At 46.8% G+C, this 17,819-nt stretch overlaps 1 protein-coding gene across 1 annotated transcript; it reads left to right on the forward strand.

The window, feature by feature from the left end:
* Positions 1 to 3,102: 3,102 nt before the first annotated feature.
* Positions 3,103 to 16,172, forward strand: ddx54 (DEAD (Asp-Glu-Ala-Asp) box polypeptide 54). Its single transcript, XM_084486903.1, has 20 exons — positions 3,103 to 3,323; positions 3,625 to 3,754; positions 3,942 to 4,012; positions 4,110 to 4,298; positions 4,687 to 4,736; positions 5,436 to 5,477; positions 5,560 to 5,655; positions 5,954 to 6,075; positions 6,359 to 6,420; positions 6,783 to 6,914; positions 7,794 to 8,004; positions 8,519 to 8,650; positions 9,012 to 9,233; positions 11,255 to 11,328; positions 11,503 to 11,727; positions 13,734 to 13,888; positions 14,495 to 14,608; positions 14,793 to 14,900; positions 15,007 to 15,122; positions 15,418 to 16,172. The coding sequence occupies exons 1-20, from the start codon at positions 3,195 to 3,197 to the stop codon at positions 15,708 to 15,710; spliced, it is 2,673 nt and encodes an 890-aa protein (XP_084343029.1). The 5' UTR covers positions 3,103 to 3,194; the 3' UTR covers positions 15,711 to 16,172.
* The last annotated feature ends 1,647 nt before the right edge of the window (positions 16,173 to 17,819 follow it).

A 17,819-nucleotide genomic window follows, 5' to 3' on the forward strand; every position in this document is an offset into this window, starting at 1 on the left:
GTTTTCAGGCACGGTTTATGAAACCACTTTGGATACACATTGATGCAGCCATTCATCAACTTCCAGATCAAATGAACAGAGCTTTGTGTTCTGTTATTAAAAAATGTGATGAGTAATCACAGAAAACATTAGAAAAACGTCAACAAAGGAGAAAACAGAGGATGTAGTCTTTCACAAATCCCAAAAACTCAAACCAGAATTCCTCCTAGGCAGCTGTTTTACGTTGGGGAGGTGGACATATTCCACAAACTGTCAGCCACTATGGGCTTTGGAATTGAGGTTTAAGTGTTCTGTCCATGACCTCATTCTTGCATAAAATGCTGCGGACAAGGCTCGTGCATATTTTCTACTGCAGCCCTGTTTGCAGTAGAATAAATAGAAGACATGCACAAGCATTAGAAGACAAGTGAAGGCAACTTTTTATTAAAGGTTAAAGGTCCCATGGCATGCTACTTTATAGATGCTTTTATATAGGTGTTAGTGGGCCCCTAATATCGTTTTTGAAGACGTTCAAGAAATTCAGCCTTGGTGCAGAGTTACAGCCACTACGAGCCAGTCCCACAATGAGCTCTCCACAAACGCGCCATTTTTAGAGGCGGGTCAAGGTGGAGGGTGGGGGTGTGGTCCTGAGCAGCTTGCGGCCACGGTACCATCAAAGTCCTTCTAGGCAAGTCCTCTCACTTGCGGCCATTTTGGCCACGCCTTTCGGGCAGCTATTTGGTCTTAACAAGACCAGGGCCCTGTCTAATGAATAGGGAGAGAGCTGTATCTCCATTTTCCGAGATCTAAGGGGCATAAAAACACATGTTTGAAATCACAATGAAAAACAGACTAAAATCGCTGAAAGGGTTTGGTGGTTTTGTATCAAATTAACGTTTTAAAAGCCCTTTTTCTTACAGGTAATCTTGGACTGCGCATGCGCAATGCTTCACGACACAGTTTTCATTTACGGCATAACAACACCGGCACTGCACTGACAGCAAGTTAGCTTTAAAAGTTAGCTTTTGCTGCCGAGCCAACAAGATAACAGGTAGTCGAAGTTTTCCAGTCGATGCTGCTTGTGCCGCTCCAGCTGCTGGTTCTTCCCTCCTGATTGAAAATAATAAGTGTCGCAAAAAGCGTGACCGTGTAGGAACTGCAAAATGATTGGAGCAACGGCACCGGAAGAGGCGGGACATGTGCAAACAACTGCCATCTTGGCGTTACGAAGTTTCCCCATGCATTTCAATGGGTGATTTTTTCAGTGATGTGTCTCCTCCTTCTATAGTGTCTCTGGTACCATGCGCTAGTGTTTACAGTGGATGTATCGCAATGACGTCTCCGGTTCTTCCACTTCCACATCAATCTGAAGTACAAACTGAAACGCGACAGGGAGGAGATATCCATAACGAGACTCGTAGTGGGGGTTATCTCGGCCATGGTTAAGAAGGAATTGGGGGAAAGGAACTTTGGCTTTGACTCCCTGAAGTCCAGATAGAACTGTGACATGGAGGAGAAAGGGATTGTTGCCCGCGATTGTCTCCCGCCGGAGCCCTGTTGCCGGGGCTCCACCGTGGCGGGAAATGTACATCCCGGCTTGATACAAGGTCCTGTACATGTGGAGATACAAGGTCCTGTACATGTGGAGATACAAGGTCCTGTACATGTGGAGATACAAGGTCCTGTACATGTGGAGATACAAGGTCCTGTACATGTGGAGATACAAGGTCCTGTACATGTGGAGATACAAGGTCCTGTACATGTGGAGATACAAGGTCCTGTACATATGGAGATTGTTGATGCAGTAGCTGAATAATTCCACAATGCAAAAAGAATGAGCAATGACTCATTCTTGTCAATGAGTAAATAAAGTGACTAAACCGTAAACAAAGTGCCCGACAATACATAAAGTGACAATGAATTGAAGTGACTATCATTGTAAGCACAAACAGAGGATCATGGGCACCAGGGCCGTATATGTAGTCATAAAACAACTGGTATAACGTTATGGTAGCCTATACGACTGTTTGTTGATCTGCTGCTTTCAAAACACAACCACAACGTGCTGCAGCGCTTCCTATTGGTGCTCGGGGCGGCGTTTGATGCACGTAAATTGTGCACCACGGCGCTGGTGTGTAGCCTGCTTTACGCAAGCTTGCGTCATTGTGTTGCGTGTTATGCGCCATAACACCAACAGCAGAACGGTTATCCAAACAACAAAGTGTACAACACTTGCGTCGTATTCACACACACACACACACACACACGTGGCACTCGCACGGTCGTAGCTCATTGTCTTATTGGTGGCCCAAATTCTCTGGGCGGGCCAAGCAGAGAAAGGGGAGGTAACCTGGCCCCTTATGACGACATATGGGATACCTAGTACTCATTTTACACCTAACGCCATTTTTAGCCACTGGGGGACCATAGGCAGGCTAGGGGAACTCATATTAATGTTAGAAAACCTCATAAAGTGAAATTTTCATGCCATGGGACCTTTAAAAGTTTGTAAGCTTGGTTTGTTAATAAACTAATGTGCAGTAACATACAAATGGAATACATCTTAATATCTAATGGTTTAATATTTCTATTTCATATGCCTAATGGTTGTTTACAAACTTAACAATCATTTCTAGTTGTGGTAAACCCCTAAAGTCCCACTTGGATCCCATTATGTTACATTAATGGGGTCGTACATCGTACGTCAAACATGAGTAGCCCAGTTCCTGACCTGTCTGCTCTCCCCCCAGGCCTCTCTCCATCACCATATCTCCATGGCCCAATCAGAAGAGCCAGTGTCGGACAAGGCCAAGAGGATTTCTCACCCTTTGGATTCTAAATCCATTCAGTTGATAAAGTGGTATATCAAATTGAAAGACAGACAGACAGACAAACAATGAAACAAACTGAGAGAGAGAGAGAGAGAGAGAGAGAGAGAGAGAGAGAGAGAGAGAGAGAGAGAGAGAGAGAGAGAGAGAGAGAGAGAGAGTCAGTCAGTCAGTCACTTCATCTGTTGTGGATTGTTTGGCTGTTTAATTGTCTACCTACCACTCCTCGCCGCTAGGGGGCGATAACGCCTGCCGTCTAAACCAAGACCAAGCGGAAAGGAAGCGTAGAGTCACACGTGTTTACTACAGGGTAAACTCATGTCTGAACATAGTGCCGTTGTAGATTGACCACAGACCTATTTTTAATACAAGCCGATCGTAGAAAACATGGCTCAAAGAAAAAAGAAGTTGACGAAGAGAAAAGGCCGCCCCGGCAGAAGGGAGCCCGAGGCGGACTCGGACAGCGGAGGAGATGTCGGACTGGTTACCGACAACCGAGGCGACGAGGAGGAGAACGTAAGCAGAGCAGATCAACTCATCAGAACATGTAGAACAGCAGGGCCATGCTGGTGATAACAACTAATCACATGTCATGTATAAAGCAGGGTCCTGCTGGTGATATCAGCCGGTTGTTTTGATGAAGCAGATCAACTTATCATCACATGTCATGTATAACAGTCCTGCTGGTGAGGCTCTCTGCTCAACAGAGAGATGGAGGATAACCGTTTAACGTTAATCAATCAGTGAATAAAGCTAGTAGTGTATGTGACCATGTAGAATAACATTATTCATTATTCTTTATTTTGTTTGGGCCCAGTCATGCAGAAAGTTGCCTCATTTCCCGGCGGCCACAGACGGCTGCACCTCGGACGTGGAGCCGGACACCAGACAGCTGGTCCGGTGCCAGAACAAGAAGAAGAAGAAGTCCGGAGGGTTCCAGTCCATGGGTGAGGACAGGAGAAGGTCTCCTAGGAGAACGTCTCCTGATGATCAGCTCATGCTTTTGTCCTCATGTTGTGCTCACTTGCTCACAAAATGTTAGACGTGAACTCATTTTCTAAAGTTCACTGGGGTTGAACGTGGTGTTACAGTCCATACCTGAGGTGTGTACTACAGCCTTCTCTCTGGTTCCAGGTCTCAGTTATCCCGTCTATAAAGGGGTCATGAAGAAAGGATACAAAGTCCCTACTCCAATCCAACGAAAGGTCAGTTCCTCTGCTACACGCAGTAGGCCCCTACTGGATACTACTCCCACCATGTATTCAGATGTTGCTCTAACTCCAACCCTCTCCTGTGTGGCAGACGGTCCCAGTCATACTGGATGGTAAAGATATCGTGGCCATGGCCCGGACAGGTAGTGGCAAGACAGCCGCCTTCTTGATCCCCATGTTTGAGAAGCTGAAGGGCCCCAACGCTCAAACCGGGGCCCGGGCCCTCATCCTGACCCCCACCAGAGAGCTGGCGCTGCAGACCATGAAGTTCACCAAAGAGGTAGGTCGTTCTGGACGCAGAGGACCTCAGAGCGTTGTGGCGGTAGTGATGTTGTTTGTGTCATTGTTTAGTGAGTAATCACAAAATGATTTGTCGTTGTTGAAAGTCATTGATGTGTTTGAAACTGCCAGTGTTTCTCATGCGTGACAGGGCAAAACAAAGTTTGGATTAGCCAAGGTTACGCTAATGTTATGTTGATTTAGTATTTTACCGTACTACAAATCGCTTGTCCTCTTGATATGGTAAATAATGAGTATCAGCAACAAAAAAATCCCATGATGCATGTGGGATTGTAGAAGCCCTATAAGGTTACCAGTGAAAATGTATGTAGCTTCTTTTTCAGATAGATTTGACCAATACTTAACGGTGCTTCTTCTCCCATCGGCAGCTTGGGAGATTCACCGGCCTCAAGACCGCACTGATCCTGGGTGGAGACGGGTGAGTCACACTGTGGATCCTAATCATCTAACTATAGGGTTAGGGCATATACTATATATATGATATATACTTTATATGTAACTATATATATATATACGTGTGTGTTTATATGTGTGTATTCTATACATGTAACTACATAATATATATTTTATATACTATTTTATATATATACACAAGCTGTAATCCGACCTTACTGTCCTCAAAAGACTGAGCCCAGAAACGTGTGAACTCTGACAGGTTTTGGAAGGGGATGCTGACTATGTTTAATGATAATGTTTAAATGTTAAAGGATTTGGCCTGTTGGTTAAGACCAAATTATATTTTCTTTGTCGAGAACTAACACCGTCTTCCAGTGTACGCACGTTCCGAAAAGTCGGCGAGCTATTGACATCCGTTATACAAGTGTTTAGCAGATCACAGAGCCTCATCTTTGTTTTGTCCAACACAAGTGAGCACATACGACTGGCCCTGGCTAGGCAGCTTTCTCTAATAGGGCCCAAAACCAACTAATCCACACGTTTAGATCCTGTTCACGTGCCAATGCACATGCTCCCAGCTCTAGACTGAGGAGCGCAGCAGAGAAGGTGGCTGTTGTGATGATTCAGAATTTGCAGCGTAAGCATTCAGTTCTGAATTAAAATGTGCTCAGCTCCGGGTTGTATGACTGTTATATAACCCTTGTTTTGTTGTTGTGTTCAGCATGGACGATCAGTTTGCGGCTCTTCACGAGAACCCAGACATGTGAGTAACCACGAAGCAGAAAGCGCACAGCATGATCCTAGGAGGAGGTGTAGTTGATCTCTAACCCCCAACCTCTCTCCAGAATCATCGGCACCCCCGGGCGTCTCATGCACGTCATCCAGCAGATGAACCTGAAGCTGCAGAGTGTGGAGTATGTGGTCTTTGACGAGGCAGACAGGTAACCACGCCCCACATAACCCACCAATAAGAGATACTGTATATATATTAAAGGCTTGTTATTGCGTGTTTGTATTTCTCTAATGTAGCACAGTGTATAATATTCTTTCTCAGCACTGGAACCTTTTTCTGAAGCATCAAAAATATATATTTAAATTAATAGCGTAAACATGCGACAACTTGTCAACCCAAGGCTCTAACTAACAACGACTGGTCGACTAGCAAAGCCTTTGGTCAGGATCAGCCCTGCCTCCTCCCAGCCCATGGTAGCCTGCTATCTAGCTCCTCTGCTCCTCCAGGTTGTTCGAGATGGGCTTTGCAGAGCAGCTGACGGAGATCATCCGGAGGCTTCCCGACAACAGGCAGAGCCTGCTGTTCTCCGCCACGCTGCCCAAGCTGCTGGTGGAGTTTGCCAGAGCCGGTGAGACCCACCGCTCCTGCAGGGCAGAATCTGACAAATCAGCCAAATGAAAATAATAAGAGGAACTACAAGAGGAACTACTACAGGTTCCACCCTGCAGGAGCTGCTGTTGTTAGTTCTTAATATTATTTGCATTTGGTTGATCATTTTGTTTCTGGTTATTTGTATTTGTTTGATTACAGGTTTGTTTTTATAATCTCTTAAAATCCCCAAGTTGCAATTGATGATGATAATGATGATGTAGCTACATGGAGCTCAGAGTCTGGTTCCTGTTTGTTTCCAGGTCTGACGGAGCCAGTGCTGATCCGTTTAGATGTGGACACCAAGCTGAGCGATCAGCTCAAGGTGAGGGTCGTTCTGATGGAGCTAGGGTTCTGCTCTCATACTGTTCATCACGGTTCAACCGGCAGTGTCTGACCACCAGGGGTCACGTGAATAATGATTTATAAAAGAGCATAAACGTAATTTAAACTTGATTATTCACCTCAGTTTTCGCTCTTCCTCGTCTTCTCTGAAGATCTTATGACGTTCCTGCACATTGGGCAAAGCATGACAATATGAAATAATCGGGTGTTTTGCGGTCGCGTATTCAGGGTAATAAATTGAAGGAGGCGAAGGGTAGATTGGAAGCATCCGGTGATGGTCCCCCTCTGATCCTCGTGACTCAATGCTTTGGTCTCCTTCTGTTTTCTCTTCCTCATGTCTAGTTGAACTTCTTCCACCTCCGCCTGGACGACAAGCCTGCTCTCCTGCTGCACCTGCTGAGGCACGTGGTGAAGCCCCAGGAGCAGACAGTGGTGTTTGTGGCCACCAAGCACCACGTGGAGTACGTGAATCAGGTGAGGACCGTGTGTGTTGGTGCGTGCGGGTGGGCGTGTGTGTGTGAGTTTTAAGCAATCTTACACTCAGTGCAGTGTTTCCCACACATAGGCCAATGTGTGGCGCTGCGCCACAGATTGAACCCCCCCCCCCCCCGTCAACAATCCCGTCCGTCCACCCGCAACCCAATTTCCCCCCCCCCCATCAACAATTCCACCCACGGTTATAACGTAAGCATTATAAGCAGTGGCGGTTTTAGGCACGGGCGAAAAAGTGAGACACACGAGAAAGAAAATGATCTGCGCATTTTCTATTATCGATAATACCCCCCCCCCGTCAACAACTCCGCCAGCCGGTAATCGCACCCCCCCCCCCCGGAGTCCTGTGCTTCAAGTACCAGTAATGACATTCAAGAACGCCATCGAGTGTAAGATTGCGATTCAATAACACAAACCATCTTCATTATCAACAATATTGTAAAATATTTTCATATTGTGGGTTAATTTGCCCTCAAATTCAAGCTTTCTGCCCGAGTTCATCTCCATCAGAAAATAGTTCCCATAGTAACGATAGCCGACTCTTGGTCAGTTGAACGTTGTTATGGAAACTAGGCTCATGAAACTAGTTTCGGCTAGTTAGCGTAGCGATACTTTCTGTAATTAGGCGCGCTCTTTTTGTCCGTTCTTTCACCAGGCATTTAAACACGCTCGAGAATGGGAATTGACCAATCGGAGTGCTTACTTAAACTTGCGTGTTATTGAATAATTAATTAGGCATCATCATTCCTCTTTACGTATCTTAAAGGTATAAAGTATCCTAGCATCTGCTGTGGGGCTTGACCACTCAACACTCTGTGCTTGTGTGGAGAAGGCCTCCCTCTAACCTGTGTTCATGTGCAGCTCCTCACCCTGGAGGGGGTGGAGTGTGCGTACATCTACAGCGCTCTGGACCAGACCGCCAGGAAGATCAACATCGGGAAGTTTGTCCACCGGAAGGCCATGGTGCTGATCGTGACGGACGTGGCGGCCCGCGGTATCGACATCCCCCTGCTGGACAACGTCATCAACTACAACTTCCCCTCCAAGGCCAAGCTGTTCCTGCACAGAGTCGGTGAGCCACCCAGCAGCGTTCACATAGAGCCAGGCTTAAGGGCTGTCGCTTGTTGAATCCAGGCTCAAACATTGTTGTGGCGAAGTGAATAGTATAGTATATACTACACTCCAAAAATAAACAAGATAACACTTTTTGCCGGGATTTATTGGTTTTTATTAGCGTGACGAGACGACCGTCACAAGCAACATTTTGCGATGAAAACAATATCCAGAGTTTGAGATCTCAATCATGGGGTATCGCCCAATATCCAGAGACAGCGAAACAATCAAATTGCGCCATCTTAGGAGGTTCACGTGTAGCATTTACTAATTCAACTTAGTCATTTAGCAGACGCTTCATCAAACAGTGTTCAAAGAGCCGTGATTTCAGATGCATGACATTAATGAGAAGGTCGGAGCATCTATTTTGGACTTGGGAGTTGAACCCACTAGAATATCCTGCCCTGTTTGGGCGACTGTTTGTCTGCCGCCGGGCGGGACGGGGCTGACCCACGGCTGGTGTTTCCCGGCAGGTCGCGTGGCGCGTGCGGGGCGCAGCGGCGTGTCCTACAGCCTGGTGTGTCCAGACGAGATCCCTTTCGTCTACGACCTCCACCTCTTCCTGGGAAGACCTCTACAGCTCGCTACGCCTCAACATCCTCCAGGTGGGTCTCTGCTGGAGGGGCAGCGTCCCTAAAGTATAACCCGGCTGGTCCCATGACCTGGGCAGGGAAGACATTCCCTGATTGGCTCATCCAGAGGCCAGCGCCTCGGTAAAACGGATATTCTAACAGAGCATCTCACTCAACATCTGACAGACGGCTGCGGCATTTCACCCAATCCTTTTGCTCAAATAATAACTCCAAAAATTTGAGAGATTTGATTTGCCTAGAGCATCTTTTCTAACAACTCTAATAACAACTATAATAACTAATAAAAATACGTAATTGTTTCGTATGCTCTACTTCCAATATTAATATGGCTAGAGGGTCCTATAATGACAGAGATTCATTTGTGTGTTCCCAGATGCGGACGGTGTGTTTGGCCGGGTGCCCCAGTGCATTCTGGATGATGAAGGCGCCCAACTGTTGGCCGTCCACGAGAACTCTCTGGATCTCAGCCAAATCCACCACATCTCAGAGAACGCCTACAAGCAGTACCTCAAGTCCCGGCCCTGTCCCTCGGCAGAGTCCATCAAGAGGGTCAAGAACACGGACCTTTCCACCCTGGCGGTCCACCCCCTGCTAGGTCAGTGTGGTTCCTCTGATGGTCAGTGTGGTTCCTCTGATGGTCAGTGTGGTTCCTCTGATGGTCAGTGTGGTTCCTCTGATGGTCAGTGTGGTTCCTCTGATGGTCAGTGTGGTTCCTCTGATGGTCAGTGTGGTTCCTACCCTCTGATGGGTATGAAATAATCGGTGTTTTGCGGTCGCGTATTCAGGGTAATAAATTGAAGGAAGCAGAGGTCTGCGTCCGGACAGAGTCTACATGACTCTGTTTATACACTTCTGATCTTAGTTCAAATCGCCTTAATATCACCTTAATATCGCCTTAATATCACCTTAATATCACCATAGGAAACATGTTGTCCATATGCCATTGCTTCACCAACTTTCCCAGGACTAGATGGAGTTCTGTGGATGTGGTTACACTCTAACATTCCTATAACACCGTTCCTACCCTCTAATGGGTCAGTGTGGTTTGGCTGTGCTGATCTGCCACCACCAGCAACACGTCTGTGCCAATTCCAAGATGAAGTGTCTCCGAGGTCGGGCCATAGTGAGCTCCCAACTGGCTGCTGGACGTCAGCCCTGTTGACAAGCCCCTCGGGGCAACAAGTTGTCCCTCAAATTGTAGGAATATAGTACCCTGGAAATCCAGAGTTCTCACTAGAGCACAATTTGAATTTGCTCAGCGAGTCACTTGGGGAACGAGCGATATACTCACTCCCCGATTCCCCTGGATCTGAACATTAACCAATCACATCGGTGTATCTGATGTAGGCGGGCCAAAAGCGTTGCTGTTTTACCGATCGTATACGGCAAGAGTCTTATCTATTGGTTAGCTCCGCTGGTCTGGATACGTCACCCCTTGAATTCTTCTGATTGGTCGTAGTGTTATCCAATTGCGTGCAGTGATATTTTCAAATGCATACTTGGTGCCGCCCCTCGAGTTGGGCCGTTTTCATTACTCGTTGCCAGACCCTACAGGTTTCTAGATGTGGGTCTGGATTTCCAGGCTAGGAATATAGACCAATAAAAATACAATGTATTGTGTGTTCTTATTTGAGACGCATTGCCATTTCACGAGTATGGGAAATGATGATTATGGCTAGAGTTCTCAACAGTTTGATTCTTTATTATTCCTTCGTTCCTGTAATTATGTAAGCCTAATTAAGAAGGTAATGAAGGTTAAATAGAAGCGCACTGCAGAGATGTTAGTTTGACTGTATTTTCTAGCCTCTGGGTCAAGACTGGACATTGGACAATATTCCACACTATTAGATTGGGAAAATGCAAATCTCAGGAGCTGCTACGCCTGGTGGAACCGTACGGCCAGTACAGTATAGTGGAGTATAGTAGTACAGTATAGTGGAGTATAGTAGTACAGTATAGTGGAGTATAGTAGTACAGTATAGTGGAGTATAGTAGTACAGTATAGTGGAGTATAGTAGTACAGTATAGTGGAGTATAGTAGTACAGTATAGTGGAGTATAGTAGTACAGTATAGTGGAGTATAGTAGTACAGTATAGTGGAGTATAGTAGTACAGTATAGTGGAGTATAGTAGTACAGTATAGTAGAGTATAGTAGTACAGTATAGTGGAGTAGAGTATAGTAGTATAGTGGAGTAGAGTATAGTAGTATAGTGGAGTATAGTAGTACAGTATAGTAGAGTATAGTAGTACAGTATAGTGGAGTAGAGTATAGTAGTATAGTGGAGTAGAGTATAGTAGTATAGTGGAGTAGAGTATAGTAGTATAGTGGAGTATAGTAGTACAGTATAGTGGAGTATAGTAGTACAGTCACAGTCCAAATGGAGGTAATGATGGTAACTATGGAGCCACAATGCATCCACATCACACCTGTAGTAACATGGGGGCGGAGTCCTTGCAAGCCCTTTTTAAATGGATGTTGTCATGACATCACATGTGGGAGTGTGTACCCAGATGCATGCTGGGTGGCTCCGATCAGTGGCTAACGGACATCAGGCGTTGTGCTAGACGCTCTTTAACGCGCTGCCCCTCCCCCGTCTGCTCTTTAATGACTCCAGGGGCTGGGATGGACAAGATGGAGCTGGAGCGGCTTCACATCGTGGACGCCATCAAGGGCTACAAATCCAAATCGGTGAGTTTGAGAGTCTATTTGTAAACAGCTCTGAAACAACAATAGATGTGAGGTGATGAGGTGGGTCTCCTGGTGTGTATGCATTGTTCTCATCCCCCCCCCCCCCGAGAACTGATGGGAGTTGGAGCTGAACCCCCAGATGGGTTTGTGTGAACAGCTCTCCTCCCGTTTCAGACCATCTTTGAGATCAACTCCAACAGCAAGACGGTGGCGTGCAAGGTGATGCGGCAGAAGCGCTCCCGGGACACCAGGCTGGTGGAGAAGTTCAGCAAGAAGCGGGAGGACCAGGTGACGGAGAGCCGGCTGCTCCACGCCCACCTCCCCGTCGTCCCCAGCAACCCGTCCGTGGCGGAGACGCTGGGGGTGGAGGGCAGCGAGGAGGAGGAGGAGCTGCTCCAGGTACAGAGCCACACCACCCTCACCCAGGTGGGCGTGGCCCCGCCTGGGGCGCACACCAATCTGCAAGCTCATGTTAATTTGCTGTGGTGTATGGGTGGCCCTGGGTTGGACCAATCACAGCGGTGTATCTTAATAGGGGGCGGGTTTGATACAGTGCCTGTACAGAGCACTGATGAGGCATTTCAAACGTAAACAATCAAGATTGCGGTCCATGATGTGGAACGGATTAAGCCGTTACCGTTCCAGTTTTAAACAGACTGGACGGTATATTTACTAGGGGTGTAACGACCTATATGTATCGATTCTAGAGGCCACGGTGCGGGTTGCATCGATTCAAATCACGTATCGATTATTAAACCGTTCCGTTTTATTCTAATTGTAAAAAAAAAAGTATGATTTGATTTCTGAATACAACGTCAACCCCCGCACGTCGGCAGCGCCGTGGCTCCGCCTCCTCCACACGGCAGACGAAATCAAACGCACACGGCAGACGAAATCAAACGCACACGGCAGACGAAATCAAACGCACACGGCAGACGAAATCAAACACACGGCAGACGAAATCAAACACACGGCAGACGAAATCAAACACACGGCAGACGAAATCAAACGCACAGGGCAGACGAAATCAAACGCACACGGCAGACGAAATCAAACACACGGCAGACGAAATCAAACCCACGGCAGACGAAATCAAACACACGGCAGACGAAATCAAACGCACAGGGCAGAACATAGCCTCTCCGCAGCTCCACGAAGCGGGGAGCGCAGACATCCACTCGCCATTAGGACTTAAATCTTTCGGTGCCTCTATTTTGGTTTCCGGAAGAAAGAGGGGAACTTGGACACAACACATGCTATATGTAAACGGTGTTTAGTCGAACTGAAATAGGCCCACACCGGTAACACAACCAACCTCGCCAATCACCTGCAACGAAAACACAGCAGAGCTGCCACTCAGCTGTTTCACCGTGACTAAAAAGACGCGTCCGATCGCCCCCCTCCCTCCCCCGTCTACAATCCCGATCCCCCCACAGCCAAGTTTGCACTGTCCATTTTCATTTCATGTTACAGCTTGTAACTTGAGTGGTTGCACTTTCAAGTGTTTCAAAAGCACATTCAGTTTTTATTTTAAAATAAGCTTATTTGTAATTAAGCAGAGCTTAATAAAATAATTACACTGTGAACCTCTATTTGGTTGTATGCATTTGTGACTTGATAAAAATGGCATATTTTTCTGTTAGTGAAAAATATTGTTTCATATTGTTCATGTTACTGAATCGAATCGTACTGAAGCAAAATTTTTGATATCGGCAAATATCGAATCGTTGCCTTAAGAATCGTAATCGTATCGAACCGTTGTGAAGCCAGAGGTTTACACCCCTAATATTTACTCTGACAGAATGACCGACTGCCCTTAAAGCGTTTGTTGATATGAAAGATGTTCGACTTTTTTACTTCGACATGATTTGGTAAAAGTTTAATTTCTGCTCAGCGCTACGTCACACGTCTCTGCTCTGATTGGCTGTCAGTCTATGTTTTGGTCTGCGCTCCTTGATAGCAGCCATGGAAATGTAACACACACCCTGTGTGTGTGCACAGGGTGGTTGCAGACTAATATGTATTGAATTGTGTCTAGCCATGGGAGGCTAGTCGCGCCCTATTAGGGTTAAATAGAGTCCAGACATTCCCATTTAATTAAAGGAGGTCTCATTGTTCAGTCTGTCATGTGTCCTGTGCTCCACCAGGGCGTGTTCTCAGAGGTGGTGTTAAAGGAGGGTGTTGTTCAGTCTGTCATGTGTCCTGTGCTCCACCTGTTCTCAGAGGTGGTGTTAAAGGAGGGTGTTGTTCAGTCTGTCATGTGTCCTGTGCTCCACCTGTTCTCAGAGGTGGTGTTAAAGGAGGGTGTTGTTCAGTCTGTCGTGTGTCCTGTGCTCCACCTGTTCTCAGAGGTGGTGTTAAAGGAGGGTGTTGTTCAGTCTGTCGTGTGTCCTGTGCTCCACCAGGGCGTGTTCTCAGAGGTGGTGGGGGGGAAGCGGAGACGAGCGGCTCAGGAGAACGAGGAGACGGAGAAGCCAACGCTGAAGAAGAGCAAAGCAGGCGGCAAAGATGAAGAGTTCTACATCCCCTACAGACCTAAAGACTTTGACTCTGAGAGAGGGTAAGCACCTCCACACCGGTCCTCTTTGCATTACATGGTTTGGACACAATCTACTGGCATTGGTTGAAGTTGTTGTCAAAATTTCTATTGCACTATAACTTAAGTATATTTTAGTACAAATACCAAACATTTTCTGCTAAATGTTTCAGAAATTATTATTATGAAATGAATACATCAGTTTTGCTTGGCTGCTTGTCAGATAAAGCAAGCACATTTAAGACTTCACTTTGGACTTGTTATTTATGACATATTCTAGTCTAAATGATAAGTGTGTGTGTGTGTGTGTCCTTTAAGGCAACATGTGGGGGGGGGCGGCATTAGCTCAGGAGGTAGAGCGGGTTGGCTGGTAACCGCAAGGTTGCTGGTTCGATCCCCGGCTCCTCCTAGCTGAGTGTCGTAGTGTCCCTGAGCAAGACGCCTCACCCTGACTGCTCCTGACGAGCTGGCTGTCGCCCTGCGTGGTCGACTCCGCTGTCGGTGTGTGAATGGTTGCGTGAATGTCAGTCAACACTGTAAAGCGCTTTGGATAAAAGCGCTGTATAAATGAGGACCATTTACCATGCTCATGTGTCTTTGTGGTTGTGCTGCTGTGTCTGTGGTGGTCAGGTTAAGCCTGGGTGCGGAGGGCACGATGTTTGACCAACAGGCCACCTCCGCTGTCCTGGACATGATGGGAGACGAGGGGAGCTCTCTGAACCAGCATAAAAGAATAATGAAATGGTAAGAAAAAAATCATATTTTTCCACTATTGTAATGGAACAGTGAATTGTTGTTTCATGGTGCGTCTCACCTCTGCGTGTGCGGAGCCTGCCCCGCTGGCTGGTTCCCCCCCACGGTTCATCTAGTCTCTTCTGCTCTCGTCTTCGTCCATGTGACACGTTGGCTGGTTTTGTTTGACCCGAAGGGACCGCAAGAAGAAGCGCTTCGTCACGGACACGGGGAAAGAGGACCAGAAGAAGAGGGTCCGCCTGGAGACGGGCCAGGTGGTCAGTGCCAAGAACAAGAAGAACTTGTATCCATCAACGCTGGCGAGCGTTACTCCTGGTTGTCCCTTCTGTTTGGTGGTGTTCAGTGTTGTGTGTTATGTACGTCGTGTTGTAACCTTGACCGCGCTTCAGCTACGAGGAGTGGAAGAAGAAGTACAAGTTTGACGACGGTGACTTTGACGGAGAAGGAGAGGGAGGAGGAGGAGGAAGAGGCAGAGGAGGAAGAGGAAGGGGAAGGGGTTTCGGAGGTGGGTCGTGTGTCCTGAGGTCACTACGGAGTATGTTTCACACGGTTGCTACACAAGTCTGTTGGAAGTGAAAGTCTACTAGTACAGTCGCACTCCAGTCGTACAAATGTTGTTAGGTTGATCCAATCTCTGCGACATGTATCTGATAGATCAACTTTAACCATTGCTGTTCAACGCGTCCTTAATTCATGCTGCCATTAGCTAGCACACATTAGTTATGATCCTTCTGACATGTGCTGAATCATGAATACAAACACTGTCGGTATTGCTCTTATTAATGTTGTTATTCTTCCAGGGCGTGGCCGAGGGCGTGGCGGTCGGGGGGCGGCGGCCAGGAGCCCCGGGGGGCCCCAGCCGGGCGGCCAGCGGGTCCGCTCGGAGCTGAAGAGCAGCGATGAGATCCTGAAGACGCGCAGGAAGCAGCAGAAGCAGCAGTTCCTGCAGAGCGGGGGCCTCAAGAGGGGCCGGCAGGGGCCCGGCGGGGGGGGCCACTCAGGGGGCTTCGGGGGGAGGGGCCACTCAGGGGGGAGGGGCCACTCAGGGGGGCGGGGAGGAAGAGGCAACAAGAGGGGAGGGAGGAGGATGTGAAGCGGAGAAGGCAAACAGGGAGGTGGAGGAAAGCTATTTTATAAAGCGTAGGGGTTGGAGCGCAGGTCGGCTGAGCCTCAAGGCTCTTGGTGTCCTAACACCCCCTGCAGAGATGAGCAGGGGCTCTGTCTTGGGACAGACCCCCTGCAGAGATGTGTATGGGCTCTGTCTTGGGACAGACCCCCTGCAGAGATGTGTATGGGCTCTGTCTTGGGACAGACCCCCTGCAGAGATGTGTATGGGCTCTGTCTTGGGACATTTCCTCAGCTTGGAGCAGGAAAGTCCCTTTCCTATGTGGTCGTGGTGCGTAAGAACAGGACTTTACTCACCACATCTGCATAATATGTGTTCATATTAGAATTATGATTGTATGAATAATTATTAAATGGTGTTAACTGTTAACACAATGGTTTTCGTTTGTTGATTGCCGTTTTGTGTCTAAAGCAATGCCAATGAGACCTAATTGGCTAATATTTGTCTGTTCAAATACTTCTATACTAATACAACTTCTACATCCTATGTAAGCCTACTTGCCTTATACATTCATCTCGCTCACTCACATCGTTCTTTGGGTAATTATTAGTTAATTATTATCTATTACTGTTGAATGGATGAGATTACTTTTATTAAGCAAATCCTCTCCAATCAATTCATGTTTCTATGGAGCATTAAGACCGGTCTAGTCGTAGAGATAGACTTGACCATATTAAGTATTGAAATGGTAATAGGCTTTTTAATAAATCCTGTTTTATTCTGGCAAATGTTTTAAGCCAAAATGGATTAATAGAATGGAAAAGATGACCAACAGATCTGCATCAAGCTGATCAGAAGTGTCTGGTGTCCATTGTAGTGATACATTGCCTCATATGTGAAGGATTGGTAGACATTTGTAGTAGTCAGTTTTAATACTATAATATCAATAAACAAAGTTGAAAACTACGTACGGGACTTGACCATCATCGACGACTATTATGCTCATATACACAACTTATTATACAAACTAACCACCAGGGGGCGCATCGGCACTAGGAATCCTCTTGAGGAACAATCGATGGAACGCCACACAACATATTCCGGGCCTCACCGAGGCAAGCGGTGGTTCATCCTGTGTGCTGAGATCCCTGAAAGCTAGGAGGGGCTTGCAAATGATAGCAAGACGCGTATCCACCGGCTCGGAGGAGTTGATTGGTTGAGTTCAGGCTCGAATTGAGTGGACCTTCAGAGTGGACATTCACTTTTGATGTCACTAAGGGATAGGATTTATTCATCACCTTTTTTGCCACCAGGTGTTGTGATATCACAAGTGGCTATTTTTGAAAGGGCTTGTAATGACTACTGTTGACTTTACAATCAGGCTCATATCCCTGGAAGGTTTACTTGAATGTACATAATGTGTTGGCCTACCATGAATGAAATGACTCATGATATCAGATAATAAGATGTAATATATTGCTTTATAAGAGCTGGAAAGCATTATCACTATCATTTATGTTTTCTATTGCAACTCTAAGCACACTATTGAAAATCTGCCCAGAGCACATAAAGATGTGGACGGCTGAATGTTCCTGAAGGAGAGACGTCTTTCAGTAGCAGACAGAGAAGGCCTGGTGGGTAGAGGGGTCCCCTACTGGAGGACATCTGGACATGGTTACCACGGAGCTGTTTGATGATACATCAGCTATCACAGGTCATCTACGATACGGATGGTGTGTCTCCCACGTGACGCTGAGTCTCTAGGGGCAGCGAGGGGGGGGTAGGTGTACTGATCAGTGGAGGTTTCATGTGTCAGGTATCACTACTGTTTCCAGGGACTAGGGGACGACTACAGCCTGCACACGGCTTACTGTACATCTGGTGCCCCCCCCCCCCCCCCCCCCCCTTTGAACCAACTACAAGGATCCTGTCCATCTATGGGCCATACATCACACATAGACATGTCTCTTGGATCATATCACATACCATAATAATACAATATATGATGCCATAAATAATAATAATTACACAGACTCTGTACATGTCTCTTGGATCATATCACATACCATGTCTAATAGTACAATATATTATGCCATAAATAATAATAATCACATAGACTCCTAATAATTGCACACA

The sequence above is a fragment of the Micromesistius poutassou genome (assembly GCF_964030765.1).
Source record: "Micromesistius poutassou genome assembly, chromosome: 22".
Lineage (NCBI taxonomy): Eukaryota > Metazoa > Chordata > Actinopteri > Gadiformes > Gadidae > Micromesistius > Micromesistius poutassou.

Bases quoted from the DNA above. Each gene is read 5' to 3' on its own strand.
- ddx54 (XM_084486903.1), top strand. From the start codon at position 3,195: ATGGCTCAAAGAAAAAAGAAGTTGACGAAGAGAAAAGGCCGCCCCGGC. The intron at 5,656-5,953 runs GTAACCACGCCC...CTGCTCCTCCAG, and splicing joins GTCTTTGACGAGGCAGACAG to GTTGTTCGAGATGGGCTTTG. The intron at 6,915-7,793 runs GTGAGGACCGTG...GTTCATGTGCAG, and splicing joins ACGTGGAGTACGTGAATCAG to CTCCTCACCCTGGAGGGGGT.